At 38.9% G+C, this 26,267-nt stretch overlaps 1 protein-coding gene across 4 annotated transcripts in view; it reads right to left on the bottom strand.

The window, feature by feature from the left end:
* The window catches only part of ASCC1 (activating signal cointegrator 1 complex subunit 1), a 97,999-nt gene that overhangs the window by 15,207 nt on the left and 56,525 nt on the right, over positions 1-26,267 (bottom strand). For all 4 annotated transcript variants that reach the window (XM_041749603.1, XM_041749602.1, XM_041749604.1 and 1 more), the window contains exons 8-9: positions 14,678-14,802; positions 7,643-7,728 (exon numbers count right to left, since the gene is read on the bottom strand). In XM_041749603.1, coding sequence (XP_041605537.1) covers positions 7,643-7,728; positions 14,678-14,802 — 211 coding nt within the window. The remainder of the gene's footprint in view (positions 1-7,642; positions 7,729-14,677; positions 14,803-26,267) is intronic.

The raw sequence follows: 26,267 nt of genomic DNA, 5'->3' as shown, positions 1-26,267 counted from the left end.
AATGGCTTTTTAGAGAAATGAACTCTTATTTCTTTATTAAACAAAACAAAACAAAACAAAAAACAAGGGATGCCTGGGTGGCTCAGTGGTTGAGCGTCTGCCTTCAGCGCGGGGCATTGTCCCACGGTCCCATGATGGAGTCCCACATCAGGCTCTCCTTGAGGAGTCTGCTTCTCCCTTTGCCTATGTCTCTGCCTCTCTCTGTGTGTCTCTCATGAATAAATAAAATCTTTAAAAACAAAAACCAAAACATTCTACTGAAAGATGCTGCTACCTTCCTGGCAACTTACTCTGAAATGGAACACTTCTATTCAGATAGTTATTTCTTACATGACATTTTTATACCTTTTGAAATCAAATGGCCCGATGTGTGCAGTAAGATCAATCATTAACAAAAGCTGCATCCATCTTAAACACTGAAACAAAACACAGCCAAGACTTCAACAAACTCTTCTGGAAGGTAGTTACTTAAAAAATAAAAACAAAAACAAAAAACAAATGGTTAGTGTCCTATCTTCCTAAGTGCATGCCTGTCTTTCCTTCTTTTTGACAGTTTCAGACTTAACGGTAAAGTTGTAAGAATAATAAAAAGAATTTCTGGATAACTTTCATCCTTCCTGTTTCTACCTCCTACTTTTTTTTTTTACCTCCTACTTTAAGAAACAAATTCTTTAGCTGAATTTCTGATTTTGTTTTCTGGTTTTTGTAATGTAGTTATTGTCAACAAATTTCAGCCATTCAGTTTAAAAACTGTTGGGGCCCAAGCAGTTTTGTTAAATTGTCTGTGATGCAGTTACAACTTGCAGGAAAGAAAAACACAGTGTGAGCTCACTTCACAGAACTCCTGTTTGTTTGGGACTTATGTGGCTCCTTTATCAGTGAGGTGAGGTCTTTCATCAGCTCTGCCCTGTTCTCTCTCTCCTCTCCCTCTGGGACTCTGACTAAATGTGTAGGTTGGATCTCCACACTCTCCTATGTCTCCATGTCTCTCATCCTCTCAGCTCAAATTTTTACCTTTCTCTCTGCCCATGCAATGTTCTGGATAATTTCTTCTGACCTAACTTCCAGCCCACTACATCTCTTCAGCTATGTCTACTTTGCCGCTAAACACATCCACTGAGCTCCTAATTTCAGTTACTGCATTTTACAGTTCTAGCATTTCTATTTGGCTTTCAAAACTGCTATGTCACTTTGCTTTTATAACAGTTCCCAATTATGTGATAACAATTTTACGTTTGGCTTTTTGTTCTCTCAATACAGTAAGCAAAGCTGTTTTCTGCCTAAGTCCCATGATCCAGTATCTCATGTCTTTGAGTTATGGATGTCTGCTCATGGGGAGTGGTCTCCTCACAGGCCTGGTTATCTTTGTGTACTGGCCACTTCAGGATTTGGAAAAGTTCCTTGGAGAAATATTATTAGGTGGAGGGTGATGAAACTGTCTCCCAGAGAGGATTTTTCTTTGCAACTGCCAACTACCTAGAGCACTCCTAGTCTAGAGCCTCCTTCATCCATGTTCAAGAACTCATGGTTGCTCTACTTTCTCCTTTCAGATTCTTTTTTTTTTTTCATCTGTAATTCTCTTTTTAAAATCTTTTTTATTTTCCATTTAGAATCTTAATAATTTTTACGCCACTTAAAGATCCTCTTTGTCATATTTTTCCCTCATATTTTCCATCTCTTCACCTTTGCCAGAGATTTTATCTTCTAATCCTAAATGCAATATATGTGTATGTGAGTATACAGATATAATTTCCATGGATTCTCTTATTCTCTAATTGACCTTTTCCAAAACATCTAAACTTGACAAGTGAAATTCTTCAGAAAGTTGTATGTTTGCTCCTCTAACACATTTCCTACTTCACATGATTATCAAAAATAATGTGACTGCTTTCAATGCTTTCGACAAAAACTATTACAAAATATTAGTATGTCTAAGGGAATTGAATTTAATAAGTGTCAATAGTTATACGCATAAATAGCTTAGAGAAGAAGTGAAATCTGTTTAGTGATTTTACCTGAAAATTAAATTTCATGTCACAGAAAAAAAAATTTCAAGTCACAGAAATATCAGGTAGTAGAAACAACACCATAGCTATGGTGGTAATGAGAGACAATAACTTTATTGTACATTCAATTTGCTGTTGTTTATCCTGCTATATAGTGCAATGGAACATTTAGTGATAGACTTTCAAGGAAAGCCTTTCTGAAAGAGTTAAGTTTTGAGGGAGAAAAAAGAATACTAAAGAGCCATGTGACTAAAAAGTAATTTTTTTTTAAAGAGTTTATTTATTTATTCATGAGAGACACAGAGAGAGGCAGAGACAGGCGGAGAGAGCAGCAGGCTCCATGCAGGGAGCTCGATGTGGGACTCAATCCCAGGACTCCAGGATCATGCCCTGGGCCGAAGGCAGGCACTAAACCGCTGAGCCACCCAGGGATCCCCTAAAAAGTAATTTTTAATAACAATATATAATATGGCTGAATATTGAATTAGATAATGGATAATGAAAGACACGATATCTTCTTCCTTAGAAATAATCTAGTTTCTGGAATGCTAGTTAAGCATCCAATTCTTGATTTTGGCTCAGGTCATGATCTCAAGGTGATGAGATCAAGCCCTGCACTCAGTGGGGAGTCAGTTAGAGATTCTCTCCCTCCCTCTGCCCTTTCCTCCCACTTGAACTCTCTCTAAATAAAATTTTTTTAAAAATTAGTTTCTAAACACTATAGTCTTTGTAGTCATTAATGTCTGTTTTTTTTTTTTAAGTAGGCTCCATGTACAACAGAGGGCTCAAACTCATGACCCCAAAATCAAGAGTCCCATGCTCTACTGACTGAACCAGCCAGGTGCCCCTAAAATCTTTTTTAATTACTATATAGGGGGGCAGTCCAGGTGGCTCAACAGTGTAGCGCCACCTTCAGCCCAGGGCCTGATCCTGGAGTCCTGGGATCAAGTCCCACATCGGGCTCCCTGCATGAAGCCTGCTTCTCCCTCTGCCTGTGTCTCTGCCTCTCTCTGTGTGTGTCTCTCATGAATAAATAAATAAAATCTTTAAAAATAAATAAATAAAATAAATTACTATATAGTTCTCAATCATTCAAAAATGAATGAAATATTTGAGTTACTGTCATTTATATCTTTATATCTTTCAAGAAAAGTTTCAATGTGGCTAGATAGACTAAAACATATTTTCAAGGAGAGTATTAAAAAAATTTTTTTTAATTTTTATTTATTTATGATAGTCACACAGAGAGAGAGAGAGAGAGGCAGAGACACAGGCAGAGGGAAAAGCAGGCTCCATGCACTGGGAGCCCGACGTGGGATTTGATCCCGGGTCTCCAGGATCGTGCCCTGGGCCAAAGGCAGGCGCCAAACTGCTGCGCCACCCAGGGATCCCGAGTATTAAAAATTAATATGGTTTAGGGGCACTTGGGTGGTGCAGTTGGTTAAGCATCAGGCTCTTGGATTCAGCTCAGGGCATGACCCCAGTGTCGTGAGATCAGCCTGGATTGGGGCTCTGTGCTCAGCGGTGAGTCTGCTCTCCTTCTCCCTCTCCCTTTGCCCCTCCTCCAGCTCACACACACTCTCTCTAAAATGAATAAATCTTAAAAGAAAATTAATACAGTTTAATAGCAAAAATTCCCTCTTTCTCTAAATTTAAAGATTCCTTTATCTAAAATAAAAAAGCAAAAATTTATCTCCATTTTACTTGATTTATATTTTCCAGGATTTTTAAATGTCTGAAAAAATGGCACTTTCATGGTGTCCTTTGATTCTGAACCTATAGCACTTTCTTCCTATTACTTCCCAAACATACCAACTGTGCCTTTATTTGCATGACATCACCTCCTCTGGTGAGTACAAGCTAGGGCTCTGATGTCTCCTCTTCACTCTGTAGCTAGAAGCTATGTTTTCACACCGTTAATACTGTATCCCTGTTCAATCTGCTGAGAGCACAGTTTTGGAAAGTGATTCTACTGCTTAAGGCCAGTTCAGAGGCCCTCCCAAACAGACTGCCATTAAGACCACTTCTCGCTCCAAAGCTGGCTGTGACCAACTGTTCTACTTCAAGGAGGCAATTACTTCTGGCAGTATGTCTTTAGGTCAGCTTTTCTCTAATTACAAGTTTATCACTGCCTTATGGATAAATCAATAGCATCTTTGTTCTATCTCTTGGATCAGAAATAGAAACTCTTGAGGGGACACGATCCTATGAATTTGGCCTAGGTCTTCTTCACTTGTACTTTCTCCTTCCGGAGCTGTCAGTCTTCCATAACTAAATATATTCATTCCTTTTCTGGTTCAAAAAACACAGGAGAATGATTTTTTAGTTGTCAGTTCTTCCAAAGTCCTTCTTAAGGTAAGAAAATTTTTATTTTAGCTAAGAATAACTCAATACTGGTTTATTACTGCTGCAACAACTCTCCAAAGAGCCATACAAAAGAAAAATGTGGCTTCTACCTCCCAAAGTCATTAAAGACTTTTTTTCTTTCTTATTAAGGCACCCAGAACACATAATAATACACCAAGCCAAAAGGACCAATTCTCTTCATGGAGTAGAATAGCAATTGGCTGTTACTTATTAAATTCTTACAGCAATGAGCAATGACTTGCTTTCTCATTTGTTTCTCTTTGAATAGTAGATGAAGTTGATTTTTTTCCAAGGCTGCTTCTCATCACCAGCGTTCCTGATCCTTGACCTATGTAGCTGTTAATATGCTACACACATATGCTCGGGCTCCTGAACAACCAATGCAGTTAACCTTTTGGTTTTCTCCAAGTCAGTTCCTATCTTGTTAGTGAAATTGATGTTCTTTCTTTCTAAACATAATAATTTTATCTAGTACAGAACTATATATATAATTCATTGGTTTTTATGAATCTTTTTCTCCCCAAGGGTTTCTAGGCCCATGAGTTCTCATGTTCTAATTGAGAAAGGCATGTTCATTCATAGTAATTCCAAAAGGTGAGCTACTATGTCTACTTCAAAAACATAATTATTACCTCTTCTGTGTTTGGGCATGGGTCATTGCTGGAGACCACGTTTTACCTTTAATCTCAAAGAAAAGTTAATTCCTTAGACTGAATATAGGTGAAATTATATTTTCTGCAGCTAATGATTAAAAGGTAAAATACTGGTGACTGTCAAAGGACACTTCGTTCTAACTATCTGTGTTCAAAGGGACTTCTCCTCCATACTCATAACTTGCCCCACCATTTTGTACTGTACTGACTATTAACCATCTCTACCCCTCAGAGACAGGAAGCTCCTGGAAGGTAGGGACTAATTCATAATGAATTAGTTTTATCTGCAGGACACACGGTCTAGCAGATGGTATACAGTCAATAAGTATTTCTGTTGGTGTTAGTATTGCATTCAATTCAAAGTGTACTTAAATAGACCCAGTTTTAGACTAACTGGCACACACCACTGCTCCAACATTTATGAAATGACTTTGAATTAGATCATCACAGTTCAAACAGATATGCCCAACTTCAAATACCTAATGATTTCTACCTACACACTGAGAATCTTTATGGGAGGCAAGAGAAACAATGCTATCCTGTGATTTGAATCTTTTTGTTATAATTCAGACTCGGCTACTAACTAGCGGTAACCTCTGGCAAGTCACTTTAACCACAGTGGATCTTGTGCCCTTAGAGACTGAAGTGGATTAATGGTCTCTAAGTCCCTAGCTGAGCCCAGCTCTAAAACTTTGATGAGGCATGACCCAGTAAGGGTACTACTAACATAGCAAGCTCTTGTTAACACTAGAGGGAGCTGCACCCATGTCATTACTGGGGTGGTTAGGAAGATTTCAAGGCAGAACATCGTTAAATTGGAAGGCTGGCTTTCCAGAATGAGAGAAATGAAGTATCAGATGAGACACCCATACTGTTCCTGCAGCTCTTCCATCACCTCCCTCTCAGAGATGTCACAGCACCTCGCACTTGACTTTCACCAGCACACCTTTTAAGCTTTAATTCTGATTCCAAAAGAATCAAGTTGGCTTGAGTCATTCCTACAGATTTCTTTTCCCCATTTAGTCTCCTTTCTTCTTTAATCAAACTAACAATAACAACAAAAAGGCAAAATGATTAATGCTTTTATTGGAAAAGCCCCAGGAAATGACAGCTGAATTCATTAGCAGCTTGCCACTCAAACCAAAGCTACCACAGCTACTTTGAAAACAAGAAAACTACTCAAAAATGAGGAAAGCTATCAAGGAAAAGAAGAAATCGACATAGCTCTGCAGTGTAGGAGCCTGAATGCCTGCCTAAAAACGAATGCCGTCACAGTCATGTCAGGCTCTGCAGTAAGCAGTTCACAGCTGCCAAAGTGATGTCATTAATTAGAGGTAATGGGGTCACATTAGGCAGTTGGCAAGAAAAGTGCTAAATGACCAGATAAGGGAATGGAGGATGACGTGGGAAAGGAAAAAGAAAAAGCATTTTTAAAGCTAAAGCTTATTCTGAAGTTATATACACATACTTTCCTCCCAGCCTCAAAAACACACAAGGCCTTGAAAATATGACCTGGGCAGCCCAGGTGGCTCAGTGGTTTAGCGCTGCCTTCAGCCCAGGGCCTGATTCTGGAGACCCAGGATCGAGTCCCATATGTCGGGCTCCCTGCATGGAGCCTGCTTCTCCCTCTGCTTGTGTCTCTGCCTCTCTGTGTGTGTCTCTCATGAATGAATAAAATCTTTAAAAAAGAAAATATATGACCTAAATCATTACAGAACAAGTAAAATGAAGAATCCCAAACCTCTCCATTTTATCCACTTCTGTTTCCGTTTGCCCAGAGGCACAATGATGATGACTTGTTAACCTGACAGAGATGGCATAAACCATGGATATTACAGAATGTAGTCTGTAGGAGAAGGATAAATGCAATCCTGAAGAATGCTTTTTATGGAAACTTCATAGATTACTTTAACACTCAGAAAGCAAAGCTTCAACAGTTAGAAAGAAACCACCTACTTTTCAGGACAGGGGCTATTCCTGAGTAAAAACAGATAACAAATAAACTTTAGAGAGTGACTGTGGATAAAGAGAAAGTCAACTAGAACAAAACAATTCTTTTTCACTTAAAAAAAAAATGCAAACTCAGGATGCCTGGGTGGCTCAGTCAGTTAAGTGTCTGCCTTTAGCTCATGTCGTGATCGCAGGGTCCTGGGATCGAGTCCTGCACCAGGCTTCCTGCTCAGCAGATATTCTGCTTCTCCCTCTCCCTCTGCTCCTACCCCTGCTAATGTGAGGAACTCTCTTGCTCACTCTTTCTCAAATAAATAAAATCTTTTTTAAAAACAAGCAAAGTCAGACCTTCAGAGTTAAAATACAGAGTAAAACTTACCAGGTTAAGATCAATGTATGCCTATCAGTCCAAGTAGGTAGGGTACTTGTTTCTGAAATCATCAGTTTAATTTCCAGTACTCTAAGAGATATCATAGCCTCAACAGATTCAAAAAGATTTCTATTCCTTTAGGACATTAAAAAAATTTTTTTTTCAGCCAGATTTTTCAATGATCCTCAAGAGAAGCATGAGAAAAATACACTTTACTTTTAAAAGGAGAATGATGTTTTCCCCTTTTTTTAGTACACATGCCAAAGGATTTCCAATTCACCCTGCTACATACTGACCTTCAAAATGTTTCGGCCATCAAATGATTCTCTTTCCTTGAAGATGTATTTGCCATCCGCTGTGTAGAGATTGTACCTGCCTTCAGCTGTAAATATTTCAAAGATAATGTTAGAAGAGAAGCTTGGGTTATTTATATTTGTTTTCTTTTCGGTTTCTATAGGTACACTAGGAAAATACTCATGTACTACCTGGAATGTGGCATAAGAGGAAAAACATCAGTCTGAGGTAAGAGATCCAGTGTCCAGTCTCAGCTCTGTCATCAATTCAAATATGTTTGAATTGTATTCAATTCAAATACATTGAATTCTCTAAAGTTGAATTCAAATACGTTTATTCATTCAACACTGTCCAAGTACTCAAGATGCTACCTAAATAGTTAACTATATTCTTTTTTTTAAATTGACGTATAGATGACATACGTTATGTTAGTTTCAGGTATAAACACAATGATTTGACAATTCTTTTTTTTTTTTTTTAAGATTTTATTCATTTATTCATGAGAGACACACACAGAGAGAGAGGCAAAGACACAGGCAGAGGGAGAAGCAGGCTCCATGCAGGTAGCCCGACATGGGACTCGATCCCAGGTCTCCAGGATCATGCCCTGGGCTGAAGGCAGTGCTAAACTGCTGAGCCACCAGGCTGCCCTGATTGGACAATTCTATACATTACTCAGTGCTTACTACCATAAGTGTAGTCACCATCTGCCACACACCATCTGTCATACAATGTTATTACAATATTATTGGCTATATTCCCTATGCTATACTTTTTACCTCTGTTAACTTATTTATTTTATAACTGGAAGTTTGTACCTCTTAATCCCCTTTTACCTATTTTGCCCACCCCACCCTCACCTCCCCTCTGGCAATAACCAGTTCATTCTATTTATAAATCTGCTTTGTTTTTTAGTTTCTACACATAAGTAAAATCATATGGTATTTGTCTTTTTCTTTCTGCTTTATTTCACTTTGCATAATACTCTTTTTTTAAAGCTTTTTTTTAAGATTATTTATTTATTTATTTATTTATTTATTTATTTATTTATAGAGACACAGAGAGATAGAGAGAGGCACAGAGACACAGGCAGAGGGAGAAGCAGGCACCATGCAGAGAGCCTGACGTGGAACTCGATCCAGGGTCTCCAGGATCACGCCCTAGGCTGCAGGCGGCGCTAAACCACTGCACCACTGGGACTGCCCTGCATAATACTCTCTTGGTCCATCATGTTGTCACAAATGGCAAGAGTTCATTCTTTTTTATGGCTGAGCTGTATTCCGTTGTGCATGTATACACATGTATACACATACATACCCCCATACCTTCTTTACCTACTCATCAAAAAGATAAGAATTAACAAGTGTTGACAAGGACATAGAGAAAAGGGAACCTTCATGCACTGTTGGTGGGAATGTAAACTGAAGCAACAGTATAGAGGTTCCTTAAAAAAATTAAAATAGAAATACCATACAATCCAGTAATTATACTCTTGGGTATTTACCCAAAGAAAATGAAAACACTAATTCAAAAAGATATATGTACCCCTATGTTTACTGCAACATTATTATAATAAGCAAAATATGGAAGCAATCTAAGTGTCCATCAATAGATGAATGAATAAAAAAGATGTGGGGGGTATGTATGTATAAAATTAGCCATATTCTTAGGCAAACTGTCTCCTCTAGGGACCTCAGTTTGTTTACACAGCTATAGGTTAAGACTAGGTGATTTCCAAAGGTTTCCTGCACTTTAAAAACCCAAGATTTTGGGACGCCTGGGTGGCTCAGCGGTTGAGCATCTGCCTTTGGCCCAGGGCATGATCTTGGGATCTGGGATCGGGTCCCACATCAGGCTCCCTGCAAGGGGCCTGCTTCTCCCTCTGCCCTCACCCCCCGTGTCTCTCATGAATAAATAAATGTTAAAAAAAAAAAAAAACCAAGATTTTGTATATGTATGCATTTTTAAATATGTAAAAATATATAAAAATTCACATATTAAGTAGTCAAAAATGCTGGCAACATTGATTTGGGTTGCAACCAACATGATGTGGGTTGTTTTAAGGACTCCCCCAAAATGAGAGCCCCTTTCAGTTGCAATCAAAGATATCTTTATTCTACACAGAAATGAAGCAAATCTATGACCTTAGCCTCATCAAAGCTGTGCAATAACTCCCTGTGTTAATTTAGCTTGCTTATCCCAAAAGACATCCTTAAAATATAGTAGGTAAAAGGATTTCAAAGGAAAGGGATGACAAGTAAGAAACAGTGAAACACCTTTTTCTATGTCCTTTTCAAGTAAAAATTCAACACAGAGAAGAATCCAAGGTATAGAAAATTCAAAGCATCCTTAAGAATTATTTAACCCTCATGGGGGGCCTGCCTGGGTGGTTCAGCTGGTTAAATGTCTGCCTTCAGCTCAGGTCATGATCCCAGGGTTCTGGAATCGAGCTCATTAGGCTCTCTGATTAGTGGGGAGTGTGCTTCTGCCTCTGCCCCTCTGCTCATGCTCTCTCTGGCTCTCTCTCTCAAATAAATAAAATCGTTAAAAAAAAAAAAAAAAGATTTAACCCTCAAGTATTTTCTAAAATATCAACCCTTTCCTGCCCACCAACAGGCACTCAAAAATAGTTGTATTTCCACTTATGAATATGTTCTCTCTTTTTTTTTTTTTTTGGAATATGTTCTTTTATTGTATATAGCTATGGAGACTACCAACTCAGAATTAGTAAATTGGTGAAATATGTCTAGGCTGCTAACTCCATGAGCATAATATATGTTAGCTAGCCACTGGAATTATACACTGGTAACTTCTAACAAGAACATATTCTCTTAATCAAAGATCCCAATCTATGTATATTTCACTTAAAAATAGGTCCCTGTTAAGGAGAGATGTGAAACTGTAAAGATTTATTTATTTATTGGAGAGAGAGAGAGAACACACTCATATATGCCCCTGGGGAGGGGCAGAGGGAGAGGGAGAGAGAATCTCAAGCAGACTCTGTACTGAGCACAGAGCCCAAAGTGGGACTCGATCTCGCAATCCTGAGATCACGATCTTAGCTGAAACCAAGAGTCGGATGCTCAACTATCTGTACTACCCTGGTGCCCCCAAGAGAAGATATGAAACTTTAAAGTAAATTCATACTAAATAAATATCAATTAAAAGCAGTACTGAAGTGCACCTGGGTGGCTTGGTCTGTTAAGTGTTAACTCTTGATCTCAGCTCAGGTCTTGATCTCAGGGTCATGAATTCAAGCATTAAGTAGGCATAGAGCCTACTTAAAAAAAAAAAAAAAAGAAGAAGAAGCAGTAATGATATCTGCAGATTGAAATGGTTTTTTTGAGGGGTGAGGCAGAGGAAGAGAATCCAAAGAAAACTCCACACTGAGCACAGAGCCTCACACAAGGCTTGTTCTCACAACCCTGAGATCATGACCTGAGCCAAAATCAAGAGTTGGATGCTTAACTGACTGAGCCACTCAGGGGCCCCTGAAGACTGAAATGTTTAATGACAGGTTCAAAATCTGTAAGCAGAATTAGCCCTCAGGGAAAAGCAAATCAGAAGTAAAATGAGATACCACCTCACATCTAACATGATGGAAATAATCCAAAAGATAAATAATAACAAGTGTTGAAAAGACGTGGAAAAAAAAGAACCCTCATGCACTGCTGGTAGGAATGTAAAGTGGTGCAGCCACTTTGGAAAACAGTCTAGCAGTTCCTCAAAAGGTTAAACACTGGTTACCATAGGACCCAGAAATTTCATTCTTAAGTATTATACCCAAGAGAAGTGAAAAGATATGCCCACACAAAAACTTGTAATGTTCACAGCAGCATTAATCGTAATAGTCAAAAAGAAAAAACATGAATGTCCATCAACTGAGGAATGGATAAATAAGATATGGTACATCCACACAATGGAAGATAATTTGGCAATAAAAAGAGAAAAAGGCAGGAGACATGCTATATATCACATGGATGAACCATATAAACATTATGCTAAGTGAAAGAAGCCAGTCAGAGAAAATCACACATTGCACGATTCTATTTATACAAAATATCCAGGAAAGGCAAATTTATAGGACAGAAAATAGTTTGATGGAGCCTAGGGCTAAAATGTTAGGGGAATGAGGAGTCACACTGCCAATGGGGTTTCTTTTTGGAGTGATGAAAATGTTCTAAAATTGATCATGGTAATGGTTGCATAACTCTGACTATACTAAATATCACTGAATTATGTATTTTTCAAAGATTTATTTATATGAGAGGGAGAGTACATGAGTATGTGAGGGGAGGGAGAGTGGCTGAGGGAGAAAATCTCAAGCAGACTCCCCACCAAGCACATAGTGAGACATGGGGTTCAATCTCACAAACATGAGACCATGACCTAAGCCAAAATCAAGAGTTAGAAGTACAACAGACTAGGCCACCCAGGCACCCCTGAATTATACATTTTAAATGAATGAATCATAAAGTATGTGGATTGTATCTCAATAAAGGTGTTATATTCAAACTATCTCTAAGTAGGAAAGGATAACTAGACTGTGAACACAGAACATTTTCTTACATGAAGTTCTAGTGCTAAGTGAATATAAACCCAGATCCACACAATTTAGAAGATACAAATTCCTGCATATTTCAACTCTCTTATGTCAAAAGGTTAGTTAATAATGGAATATGGTAAGAGTTCTGAAGTAAGATTTAAGGACTAGGACATTTTCAGAATGCACTGCTGATAGTATTAAATGTCTAATGAAATACTGTCTATACCTGTACTGTCCAAATCAGTAGCCACTAGCCACATGTGATTATTTAAATTTAATTTAATTCAATTTAATTTAATCAGTCTCACTAGCTACCTCCAAGTGCTCAATAACTAAACTACATGTGGATAGTGGCTGCCATACCGGACATCACAAGTACAGAATATTTCTATCATCACGAGTTCTACTGGATGGTGCTGGATACAACATATCTTCTGAACCAAAGAATTTAGACTATACTCTAGAGTTCTAGAACTCTGTCTTCATAGTGATGTTAAAATGTACCTCACCTCAGAGGATGTTTCCAAACTTAAAACTGACCATCTAGAATAAAACAAAGACCACAAACTCCTGTAAGTACTCCCACTGGACAAGGTATATACATATATAAAAATGAAATATCCCAGAGATTTTTTTCCCCTGAAATTCCAAATAATCTTCTGTAATACTACTTCCAAAATTAAAAAAAAAAATGTATTCCATCAGAACTAATATAGAAATTTGGGTTCTATTACCTACCCAAATAAGAGTCTATAGGCTTTGACTGAGTCATTTCAACCATTTTTGACTTCAGTGCTCTCAAAGGTAAAATAGTGATTTATTTGGAAAAAATCTTAAATAAAATACAACCTAACATCAAAAAACATTAACACTAGAACTAAAATATGGACAGCTACAAATCTCTTAGTCCTATAATGACTCTAACAAAACAAGGTTAATATTAAATGATTTCCAGCTGGGATCTTGGTATATATCTGAGAGAAATAAAAAGATGTACAGTTGACCCTTAAACAATGGGCATTAGGGACACCAAATCCCATGTAGTTGAAAATTCGTGTATAACTTTTAACTCCCCTAAAGCTAAACTACCATTGTTGGCCAAAAGCCTTACTGATAATATAACCAATAAACACATATTTTATATATTGCGGATCCCTGGGTGGCTCAACAGTTTAGCATCTGCCTTTGGCCCAGGGCGTGATCCTGGAGTCCAGGGATTGAGTCCCACATCAGCTCCCAGGATGGAGCCTGCTTCTCCCTTTGCTTGTGTCTCTGTCTGTCTGTCTCTCTCTCTGTGTCTCTCATGAATAAATAAATAAAATCTTATTAAAAAATACATATTTTATATATTATATACTGCATTCTTACAATAAAGTAATCGAGAAAAAAAGAAAACTGTAAGGAACAGAAAATACATTTACAGTACTATACTGCATTTATCGAAAAAATTCCATGTCTAAGTGGACCTACACAGTTTAAACTGTGTTGTTCAAAGGTCAACTGTACTTTGACAAAAATGGACAAACTGTCCAAAAGTGTAAATCTACTAATAGTTCATGGGTTCAAGTCCTGATGGAGTCTTCTTCCAACCCAAACTTTCTAAAACCAATGTTAGAGTTCTAAACAAAGGGAATGAAACCTGAATATGAACTTTTGGTGCTAGTATATTTGAAACAACAAGTTTTAGAAGGAGAAGCTGCATATAACTTGAATTTGTGGGTCCTGATCAGATACATGCTGAGTGTGCTAGAAAAGCTTTCACCTGAAGGTGGGGTGGGGGAAGGCAATGGGAAGAAAAGAATCCTTTTTTGAAATGCAGATTATCTCAAGTCAAGGGTTAAAACAAGGCATTTTTATATAAAGGCTCAGATTCCATGAGAGGAAAAATTATTACTCTACACAAGGTTCCTCAATGTTGGTGCTATTGACATTTCTAGATATTTTGTTGAGGTGAGCTGTCCTAAACATTGTAGAGAGTTAAGCAGCACCCCTGGCCTCTACCCACTAGATGCCAGGAGTAATGCAGCCTCAATCCCCTAAGTATGACAACCAAAAATGCCTCCAGACAATCCCAAATGTCCTGGGGGGGGGGGGGGGGCAAATTGGCCCATAAGAGAGAACTACTGGTCTAACCTTTACTTTTACTAGCTAATCTTCCTTCCTTCTCTCTTCTTTTCAAAAAGCCATCAAGTATTGCATAGGACTCACTTATACTAAAATAATTATTTATCGTTCATCTAAAATTTACCTGGGCATCTTGCATTTGTTTGCCAAATCTGGCAACCCTCATGCAACAGAAATCAAAGATCTGGAATATCATGGTCCCACACTAGATATGTCCCTTCCCACTTTCACTGTGCTAATCAAGACAAGTTAAAGATTCCAAGAAAGATTACCAGAAATTGTTTGATAGCCCATTTTGTTCGAACCCCAGGGGTATCACAAGGCCTTGCTGATCATAAACTATGCTACAGTTCTATGCAGGACTTACCATTGGGGTCCTTCCTGAATAGAGTGTTCATCACTGTAGCATGGAGTTTCACACTATTCCACTCTTTCACTATTAGTCCAGAAGCCTGAAAACGTTCCAGCACTCGATCGACTAATTCCTGAAGCCTAAAGAAATTGAAGGAAGAAGTATAAAAATCTTAGTAACCTCATGAATCCCTGATTTACTGGTTCAATGTTCATAGACTATCTGTTCTGAGCCAATCACTGTGCAAGACCCTGCATAAGAGGAGGGAGAGAAAGGCCGCAGTTCCCACCATCACAGTGTTCACAGCCTTGGGGAGCAGATGGACGTGGAAACCAATAACTGAAATCCATCACAGTGAGTGTTAAGGGGGGGGATCAACTGTACGTGAAGAGGGCCAGGTTTTCACAGGAAGCTTAACCATGATCTTGTAGGAATCAAAGCTTAGCATTTCGGGATAGGGCTCAAGAAGCCAGGTGCAACAGAGAATTGCCTAAAAGGAAGTGCTTTGTTTCATCCAGTCAGAGAACCTACAGCTACCATGTGGTTGATGTGTTTCTGCCAGGATCAAAGGAGGTCTGATATAATTCTCAGACATTTGTTCACTGGGAAGGAGCCTGCACTGCAAAGATTCCAGTAGCTTTGGACACTATCCCTGTGTTTATTTCACTGAGGCCGAAGTGCAGTACCAATAAAGACACTACAGGAGAATCCACAGGTTGCATGACTCTTCCCCATCTGGATACCAGCTAAGCTCTAAGCAGCAACGGTTCTGCAGTGGCTGAGTTCTAGCTTGATGATGGCCATTCATTCTAACAACTCTACCAGAAGTAATTCTTGCACAGATTTCTGCATACTGTCAGGTGTTTTGCTCAATAGCCCAAAGAACTCCCTTTCACATTTCTTGTAAGGCCACACTAGTGGTGATGAACTCCTTCAGCCTTTGTTTGTCTAGAAAACTCTTTAATTCCTCCTTCAATGTCTGCCTCTTTCAACCTTCCCCTTAGCCTTCTCTGACATTTGTGCTGATGCTAATTGACTTCCCTGGCCCAAAATAATCTTCCATTAGTATATTAATAAACAAAAGATATCACATTTTTAGATGTACTGGTAATACGCTTTGTGTCAAACATCAGGGCTACCTGTATCCTCTTTTCCTGGATACAAGTAGTCCTAAGAAACTCAGAGTTCATGAATCTGCCTTTGCTTCTTGGGCCATGGCCCAAGTATAATGGCCCACAGAGTAAGCCCTGTGGCCAGAGCACAGCTTCTTCTTGAGCAGGGTTAGACAGGTTGGCTTTATGTGAAATGTGGGCCACGCCTCGCTTATACAGCCCATCTGCCGGAGCTTGCCTCAATCAGAACACTCTGGCTTCAGCAACATGGCTGCTTGATGCCTGTCTCCAAGTGGCCAACAGCCTCTAGTATCCTGACCCTCCAATGATCTTGCACTCATTGAGACAGGGGCAAAACAACTCTTTTCACTTGTTCTGCATGCACTGCAGCAAGAGGAAGTTACCGTCCCTGAAAAATTGATCCAGAAGCACAAACGATTATTTTCCTTGTCATGGTTTTCAGGCCCCAAAGTTCCAAAATTAATCTTCTTAAAATTCTAAATTACCTTAATTGCTTTTTATGAAATACTGCCTACCTGCCTACTAACCAAAGAATATTTATAACATGAGGTAAGCCATAATTAATAACAATAATAATATTAAAGTAAATACCCGTGTCCCCTTTACCAAACTTCAGAACTGGAACACAGGGCTGGGAGTAGGGTAAAGCAAATGAGGAAGTTACTTCAGGCACAAAATTTAAGGCAGTGCCAAAAACTGCAGTAACCAAAATAAATCATGTTTTAATGCAATATTTTAAAAAATCAAAATTAATGCAAAAAAATCCACGATGAATGGAATATCAAAACTTTGAATGAAGATGAGTTCAGGCTCCAGTGTGGCCCAGCACGGGGTAGAACAGGACAACATACCAATAGTCCCTCAGGATGCTCCAGGCTCTGGAGATCCAGGTAACTCCTCACTGCCTAGTGACCTTGGCACTCAACATGCACATTTTGTTATCCGGCTTCCTCCACTAAGCAGCTTGACAACGCCACCTCTGTTGCCTTCTCTTCCCTGGGCCACAGTATCCACCCTCTCCCTCCACTTATGCCGATCCCTCAAACCCCACTCTTCCATGAAGCCCTTCCAACCACCCTAACACCCCCAACTTCACTGTATCTATGAGCAATGACTCTGTCCTTCTCCTTAGGTGTGCTCTACTTAGTATTCTCAGGGACAGTCCCTTGCTGCTTCAAGTTTGTCTGTTCTATTCCCCTACTAGATTGTATGTTCCTCAAGAGCATCTGACATTTGTCTTACATCTTCCAGAACACCATTATACTTGCCTTTCAGTAACTACTGGCTATGATTGGTTAACTGATGGATGTTACTGATTAAAAAGTGAAAAGTGAGGAGCACCAGGGTGGCTCAGTTGATTGGGCATCTGACTCATGATTTCAGCTTAGGTCATGATCTCGTGAGTTGTGAGATGGAGCCCTGCAGTTTGTGGGGAGTCTGCTTGGGGTTCTCTCCCCTCTCCATTCCCCCTCACTTGCATGCACTCTCTTTCTCTCTCTCAAATATGTCTTTTTTTTAAGTGAGAAGTGAATGTAAAAAATAAAATAAACATAGTCTTGAAGGATCACTGAAGATTCACAGATAAAACCAGGGAAGAAGGACACTTTGAGCAAGAGAAACAGCATGTATAAAGATACCAAGGAATGGTCAATCACATCTTATTAGGAAAACTGATTACTGAATATGGCTGTAGCAATGGGTGAGGCAGATAGGACAGTGGAGTGGTGGTCAGACCATCAGAAGATGGGGATTTTAAAAAGAGAATGATGTGGTTAGAGGTCCACTTCTGAAAGCTGACTCTGTGGAAGAGTAGAAAACACTCTACAAGAACAGAGTAGAGGTACAGAGGTCAGCTAGAACAATGTCAGGCACTATTCTACACACTCAATATCTGTTAACACACTTCATCCTCACAATGAATTATTAATCCCTATTTTACCAATGAGGGAACTAAGGCACAGAGAAGTTATAAAACTTGACCAAAGTCACATAACTAATATGTGGCAGATACAAAATCAGAATCTATACTGTCTGGCTTCAGAGCACATGCTCTAAGGATTACACTAGAAAAGGGAAAAGGATGCATATCCAAACTGTGGCAGGGGCAGTAAGAACCGAGATGAGAGAACAGTTTCACAAGAGCTGCATGAGAGAGAAGCTGATGCCCTCAGACATGGCAGTGTTCAAGCACAGAGAGCAGCTGAGGTGACTGGCAGGAGCCTGCCTTAAATGACCAGGTGGGCCACTAACCAAGGTGGGGCATTCTGGAGAAGCAATTGCTATTGTTATGCTATGTCATTCCAAAGAGAGGGCTAATACTGTATACGCTTTGGAACATATGACATGGGACATCAAGTAGGAGAAGTCCAGGAGAGGGATGGAAATACAAGCCTGAAGCACACAAAATACAGATTTGAAGGCCACCTGGGTGGCTCAGTCAGGTAAGCCTCCGACTTCATGATCTCAGGGTCATGAGATCGAGCCCCATGTTGGGCTACACTTGACATGGAGTCTGCTTGAGATTCTGTCCCTACTCTGTCCCTCCCCATACTCACTTGCACATGCTCCCTCTCTCAAATAAATAAATAAATAAATAAATAAATAAATAAATAAATAAACAAACAAATAAATAGAATCTTTTTTAGAAAGATACAGATTTAGTCATGAATGCAAAGCAATAGTTAAAAGCATGGAATAGATGTAGTCACAGTGGGTAGGAGGATTCATAGGGAGAGCTAAGGACAGAGCCTTAAGGATCACACTTATGTAAGGGGCAGAGGAGGAACCAGCAAAGATTATCAATAAGGAGAAATGAGAAAAACCTTCAGAAGAGGACTTTAGAAAGGCTAAAAGGAGAATTACAGGAGGAAAAAAAATCAGTACAGTACAAAGTCACAGAAAAGTAAAGTAAGAAGAGGAACAAAATAAAGTCTATTTACTTCTCAATCAGAGTGTACAGGAGACCTCTGCTGAATCACACCAAGATGGAGGCCTTGGTAGAGAGGACCAAGGTAGAAACCAGAGGAGGAGAGAGGGGGGTAAGTGCACATCAACTCTTTCCAGAAACTTGAAAGGAACCGAGGAAACTAATGCCTTGATAATTAGAAGACACAGGGGCAGCCTGGGTGGCTCAGTGGTTTAGCACTGCCTTCAGCCCAGGGCCTGATTCTGAAGACCTGGGATCGAGTCCCATGTCGGGCTCCCTGCATGGAGCCTGCTTCTCCCTCTGCCTGTGTGTCTGCCTCCCTCTGTGTCTCTCATGAATAAATAAATAAAATCTTTTAAAAAAAAAAATTAGAAGACACAGAGTTGAGGGAAGGTTCTTTGTGTTTGCTCTTGATAAGGAGAAAGAACTGAAAATGCTTACAGACAAGAAATTATCCAAAAGAGAACGAAAATAAAACTTTAGGTGATAGAGAAAATTGACAGGACAAGATCTCAAAGGAGACAGGAAGGGCTGATGTGCTCCAGGTGAAGGGGATACAGAGGTGAACAAGCCCCTGCCTTGAGGGGCTTACATGCTAGTGGAAGGAGACAGTCGGATAGTGGACACATATACACATACTACAGCAGGTGGTGCTAAGCACCACCATAAAGAAAATGGAGTATTAAAGAAAGATGGGAATACCACTGGGAGTACATGTACCATTTTATACAGGGGGATTGGGGAAGGCCTCCCTGAGACAGTGACATGTGAGGAGACTCAAGGGATTAGCACTGCCCAGAAAGGGAACAGCAAGGACAGGCCTATAAAGCAGCATGTGTGTGGCAGGACTGAGAAATAGTAAAAAGCCAGTGTGTGGAGTAGAGCTGCGGGGAGAAGAGCTGAGGCTGGAGAGGTGGAGAGGATCATGGGGCTTACACAGGGCTCACAGACGTCTATAAGGACTTTGGTTTTAACTCAGAGTGAGACGGGAGCTTTCAGAGTGTTTTCAGCAGAAGAATGAAATGATCTGACTGACATTTTAGAAAGAAACCTCTGGCTGCTGTGCAGAAGAATGTGGTAGAGGTGAGGATGAAGCAGGAACCAGATGGCTGGGGGGGGGGGGCAGTGGTGGGGGTGGTAGGTAAGAAGGGGAAGCTTTTCTGATATACTGACATGAAGAGTAAAAGATGATTCTAGAGAAATTTTTGTTCCCAACATCTGAAAAACTGAATATGAAAGAGAACACGTCCAAGGATTCATGAGACATCTGTAGAAAGGGAAGGACAGTGATGAATGGAAAGGCAGGCCGAACAAAGCCAAGCTGTAAGGCTCCTGGGGTCAGGGTGAATTGGAATCTTACCACGTAGGCCACAGGAAACCAAGGAGGGCCTGTAAGCAAGATACACAGGCAAAACCAAAGGCATGGAAGCCAGTTAAGAAAGATGGGCTTCCTGACCAAGTGGTCTTAATTTTTTCTCTAATTACAAAGTTGTATGTGTTCATTATAGAAAAAAAATGGAAAAATAAAAAAGTATGAAAAGGAGATCATAACCTCTCCAACCACACAGAAACACTTATGCTTTTTTATATGATTTTTAAGTTTTTTTCTACAGATATACATCAATTTTAAAAAGACATGACAGTTTTTTGTAAACCTACTTATTACACTACTTATTACATTGGTACACCAATGTACCCTGAATATTTCCATGTCTTGGAGTATTTTTTTTTAATATAATTTTAGAGGAGCAATGAGAAAAGCTAAATAATAAAATATCAGTAAAGATGGAAAAAGAGGGCTGACTCATGGAAATAACTTTGCCGCTATATTCTCAAAGGGAAAATAAAATATATTCATGCTACACATAACCCTGATTTTATAGTTAACTGATTTAATTAATTGTGCATGTGGACCTCCAAGCAAAGACCTACATTATATTGAGTCTAAAGTTTTTGATTAACACCATGACAGAACCATAAAGTTTTGAAACACTTCTAAGCATTACAAACATAACTTAAGTCTGAACATAGCCAAGCACTGCAAAATCCACCTCAATTACAAATCACAGCACAGGGGCACCTGGGTGGCTCAGTCAGCTGAGTGTCCAACTCTTGATTTCAGCTCAGGTTGTGATTTTGAAGTTGTGGGGTCAAGTCCCATGTCAGGCCCAGTGCAGAGTCTGCTGGTCCTTCCCTCTCTGCTCCTTCCCCTGCTCATGCTCTCTCTCAAATAAATACAAATCTTAAAAAAAAAAAAATCACAGCACAATGATGCCTCACTTTCTTCTCCTCTATTAAAGAAAAAGAATGAACGAACGAATGAATGAATGAATGAATGAATATAAAAAATATAAATAAAGAAAAAGAAGTGAATAGGGACTTTGACTAAATAAAAGCAGGGAACAAGAAATATTAGACGAAGGAAATTAAATAAACTAAATAAACCAATTTCCAGCTCTGTCTTTCTGGAAAATTAAGATTTCTGTCCAATTCACAGACTTAAGACTTTGAAGGAACTAAAGTCCTTTAAAAAGTTGTAGTCTAAAATCTCACTTTGGGATGCTTGGGTGGCTCAGTGGTTGAGTGTCTGTCTTTGGTTCAGCGCGTGATCCTGGAGTCCCTGGACTGAGTCCCATATCAGGCTCCCTGCATGGAGCCTGCTTCTCCCTCTGCCTCGGTCCCTGCCTCTCTCTCTGTGTCTCTCACGAATAAATAAATAAAATTTTTAAAAAAAATCTCATTTTACACAAGAAGAAATGAAGCATAGAAGGACGAGTTGCTCAAAGTCAGGACAGAGAGAACAGAATCCAAGTCAGTTGTGCTGTTACCAATTCACTGTGTACTCTAAAAAGTTTGGCTCTTTATCTTATTCACTGCTTTATCCTGGCACCAAAATTAATGCCTGACACATAATCAGTTCTCAATAAATAGTTATTGCATGCACGTATGATTCATAGATGACAAATATTTTGGGGGTTCTATTAAGAGAACTTAAGGGTACTTGAGTACAATTTCTAAATTTCAGGTTGATGTCACAGATACTACATTTAACAGTATGTCTGTATATTTCTAACAGCACAGTCTTTCAATTCTTACTTCACTGATCCTTTCCTGTTTGACTATCTGAGTCACAGAGCTTCTCTATGTCTTTGCTTCCTCATAAGTAAATTAAAAATAATATAGAGTTACTATGAGAAAAATATGAATTATTCTTAAGCATTTTTATTATTTAGATAGTGCTTAGAGTTTGGAAACAGAAGCCTTACATCTAAGCGCTTAAAGGCCGTAAGTGCTCCAAAGCTCAAGCATCCCAGAGCCATTTTTACAGATATGGATTTGAACTGCAGAAAGATCACCAACTCCCTAGAAAGTACAAATTCCAGGCTTTTGTTTGAGAATTTTTTTCCAGTTTAATTCAGTTCCATACAATTAATACTTCTTGAGTGCTTACTGTATATAGGCATTATGCAAGCCACTACAAAAATAAAAAACTAAGCAAACAAAGTTCTTGTTATTAGGAGCTTTCAGGTAACTATAAAGGAAGACTTCGGAAATAACACAAACAATAAGAGGTGCTTCAGGTAATTTAAACATGGAAGAGAGTATAGCTGGATTGGGACCAGGACAGGCCATTAGGAGGACGGGCTTAGAACAGAAAGCTAACTGTACCCAATTCATCTTGTGTATCTGCTGAATGAGTGAATAAGTACATAATAAACATTCACTGAACATCTATGAACCTGAATTATAAAAGGCGTTGGATATACAATGCTGAATAAGAGTACTCCCCACCATGAAGAATCCTATAGTCTACTTAAGAAAAGGAGAAAACTAAAAAAAAAAAAAAAAAAAAGAAAGAAATGGAGAAAGAAAGAATAGCAATAAAGAAAGCCAGCACGTGAACACAAAAAGATGAGTAGCAGAAGAGAAATTTTAGCCACCAGAAACAATATTAACAAAGACACAAAGAATCCTCAATAACTGGTGAAGTTGGCCAGGATGTGGGCCAAGTGCAAGGTAGTGGAAAAATAAGTTGAAATGTTAAGCTGGTCTTACTGGAAGATTATCTCATACTAGAAGATCTTGAATGCTAGACTGAGGAATATGAATTAATTCAAAAGATATGAAAGGATGGGAGATTGTTTCTCTTTTTTTAAGTTTTTATTTAAATTCTGGTTACTTTACAGTATACTCTTAGTGTTAATATAGTGACTCAACACTTCCATATAACACCTGGTGCTCATCACAAGTGTATTATTCATTAATCCCCATCACCTATTTTACCCCCACACACTACACCTTTATTCATTCATCAACCAGTGGATACTTGGGCGGTTTCCATAATTTGGCTATTGTTGATAATACTGCTATAAATATCAGGGTGCATGTGTCCCTTTGAATCAGTATTTTTGTATTTTTTGGGAAAATACTAGTAGTACAATTTGCTAGATTGTAGGGTAGTTCTATTTTTAACTTTTTGAGGAACCTCCATACTGTTTTCCAGAGTAGCTGTACCACTTTGCATTCCCACCAACAGTGCAAGAAGATTCCCCTTTCTCCACATACTTGCTCACACCTGTTATTTCTTGTGCTGTTGATTTTAGCCATTCTGACGGGTATTAGGTGGTATCTCTGCAGTTTTTTACATTTACATTTCTGCTGGGAGATTTTTAAGCCAGCAAGTCCTATAGCATACAGGCTATGGCTTAGAAGGACATATACAGTTGTATTTCATGAGATCTACATACAGTTCACACAGTAACTTCACCCAGAAGTTACTTTTATGTCAGTGTATGTAGATCTCATGAAATACAACTATAAACACTCAAGAAATAGCAAGGTTTTTTTTTTTTTAAGATTTTATTTATTTACTTGACAGAGAGAGAGACAGAGAGAGAGAGAGAGCAAAGCAGAGGGAGCAGGAGAGGGAGAAGTACGTTCCCCGCTGAGCTGGGAGCCCGATGTGGGGCTCGACCCCAGGTCTCTGGGATCATGACTCGAGTCGAAGGCAGATGCTCAACCAACTGAGCCATTCAGGTGCCCTTGTTTTTTGTTTTATTTTTAATTTATTTATTTTCAGTGATCTCTACACCCAACATGGGGCTGGAACTCATGATCCAGGATTGTTGGTTTCTGCTTTAAAATAGATACATATTAGGCAATATCTGTCTACTTTCTGAAAGTCTTTAGTGGAAAAAAAAAATTAGGCTGAATTTTACCAAAAGCCTTTTAGGCATGTATTTAGATACTATTTTTAATTTTGACCTATTGAGAGTTGGATGTTATCAGATTTCCTGGTCTTAATTCACTTTGTATTCCTGAGATAAACCAGCTTAGTCATAATGGATCATATTCATCTGACTCCTACACTCCACCTACAGAAAACTGCCAAATGAAGAAGATTTTACTCTTCTTGAATCTACATATCAATTCTCGTTGTTACTGTTATTCAGGCCTTGTTTCTCACCTGGATTCCCATAATGACTTTTAAATACTTTCCCCTCCTGTTCCTGGCTCTTCATTTCAATTACATATGTAGTCTCATAATTACATCAAATTTATATAGGATCATTTGAGGAGAACTGGTATCTTTATGAAACTAAGTCTATCAATGAACATGAGCAATCACAATTTATTTATAATTTATAATTTTCTGCAAAAAGGTCTTACACATACTTTGGTATAGTTATTTCCTAAGTACCTAATGGGTTTTGGTGCTACTGTAAATGGATGGTATCTTTTCATTTTATTTTTTTTTTCTTCATGGTCATCACTCTAACCTGGTTACTTACTTCCAACTGCAGCCTGGATTGCAATATGACCTGACTTGCATTCTTTTCCCTGCTAATCCATTTTACCACACAATACCTTTTTAAAATGAAAGATCATGTCACTATATTGCTTAAAACCCTTCAGTGCACCTAGGAAAACAGTACAAATTCTTTACCAACTGTAGTGACCTTGTATAATCAAGTTTCTGTCTGCCTCTCTGGCCTCATCTCCCTTGCGTATCTCCCCTGGTCTTCAAGTGCTGAAACACACTAAGCTCTCTCTCTCTCGATGTCTTTGCACTTTCTCTTCCCTCTGCCTAGTACCCCCTTACCACCATTCCCTCGTGTTCTTTAAGTCTGAACTCAAATGTCAACTCCTTGGAGATGCCTCCCCTGGACATTGCATCTGAAGCATGTCCCCTGTGTTATTCTTCTTATCCTCTTGTTTGTTTCTTTTGTAGAATCTACTATAATTTATAATTATTCTTTATTACTTTTTTTTTTTTTTTGTCTGCTTCCTCTTTGGGCAGCTAGACTGGGTCTGGAGGATCCAAGACGGCCCCATTCACATGATGGGAGCCTTGGTGCTGTCAACTGGGACACCTTAATTCTTTTCCTCATGGTCTTTTTTTCCAGCTGGAGAGTTTGGACTTCCCTAAAAAGCAACTGTGTCCTGAAAGGTTAACTTTGAAAACAAAAGCTGGGGGCAGCTGGGTGGCTCAGTGGTTGAGCCTCTCCCTTTGGCTCAGGTCATGATCCCAGGGCCCGGGGATTGAGTCCCACATTGGGCTCCCTGAAGGGAGTCTGCTTCTCCCTCTGCCTATGTCTCTGCCTCTCTGTCTCTCTCATGAGTAAATAAATAAAATCTAAAAAAAAAAGAAGGGATCCCTGGGTGGCGCAGCGGTTCGGCGCCTGCCTTTGGCCCAGGGCGCGATCCTGGAGACCCGGGATCGAGTCCCACATCGGGCTCCCGGTGCATGGAGCCTGCTTCTCCCTCTGCCTGTGTCTCTGCCTCTCTCTCTCTCTCTCTGTGACTATCATAAATAAATAATAATAAAAAAAAAAAATTAAAAAAAAAAAAAAAAAGAAGAAGAAGAAGAAGAAGAAGAAGGGAAAAGAAAGAAAAAAGAAAAGAAAAGAAAAGAAAAGAAAAGAAAAGAAAAGAAAAGAAAAGAAAAAAGAAAAGCTGTAAGATCTCTTAAGGCCTAGCACTGACAGTTTTACGAATCATTCCTATCCCATTCTATTAGTCAAAGCAAGTCACAGGACTGCTATCTTTTTTAAATGACATTATCTGTTTGTTGCCAGTATACAGAAAGACAACTGATTTTATTATACTAATTTATAGTCAATCACTTTGCTAAACTCTTATTATTTCTAGCAACTTGGTAATTGTAGATAAACTTGCTTTACTTCTGGTCAGAAAATGTGATTTATAATATACCAACTCACTGAAATTTATTAAGTCTTACTTTATGATTTACTGTGTAGTCCATTTTTTCCCAACTGTTCCATATGCCTGAAAAGAATATGAATTCTCTAATTGCTAGGTTTATAATTCCAGAAATGACTACTACATTAAATTTGTTCATTGTCAAAATCTTCTGTATCTTTACTGATTTTACATCTGCTTGACCTACCGATAATTGGAAGATATGTCACAATCTCCTTCTATGAACATGATTTCTCAATTTCTCTCCAGTAAAAAGTTTGTATAAATTTGGTTTAATCTACTTTGGGGCGATTCTAGTGGGTTCATACAAGTTTAAAATTAT

Source organism: Vulpes lagopus, chromosome 3, assembly GCF_018345385.1.
Source record: "Vulpes lagopus strain Blue_001 chromosome 3, ASM1834538v1, whole genome shotgun sequence".
Lineage (NCBI taxonomy): Eukaryota > Metazoa > Chordata > Mammalia > Carnivora > Canidae > Vulpes > Vulpes lagopus.
Note: the sequence above shows the minus strand (reverse complement) of the source record. Positions and strands in the feature narration are given on the sequence as shown.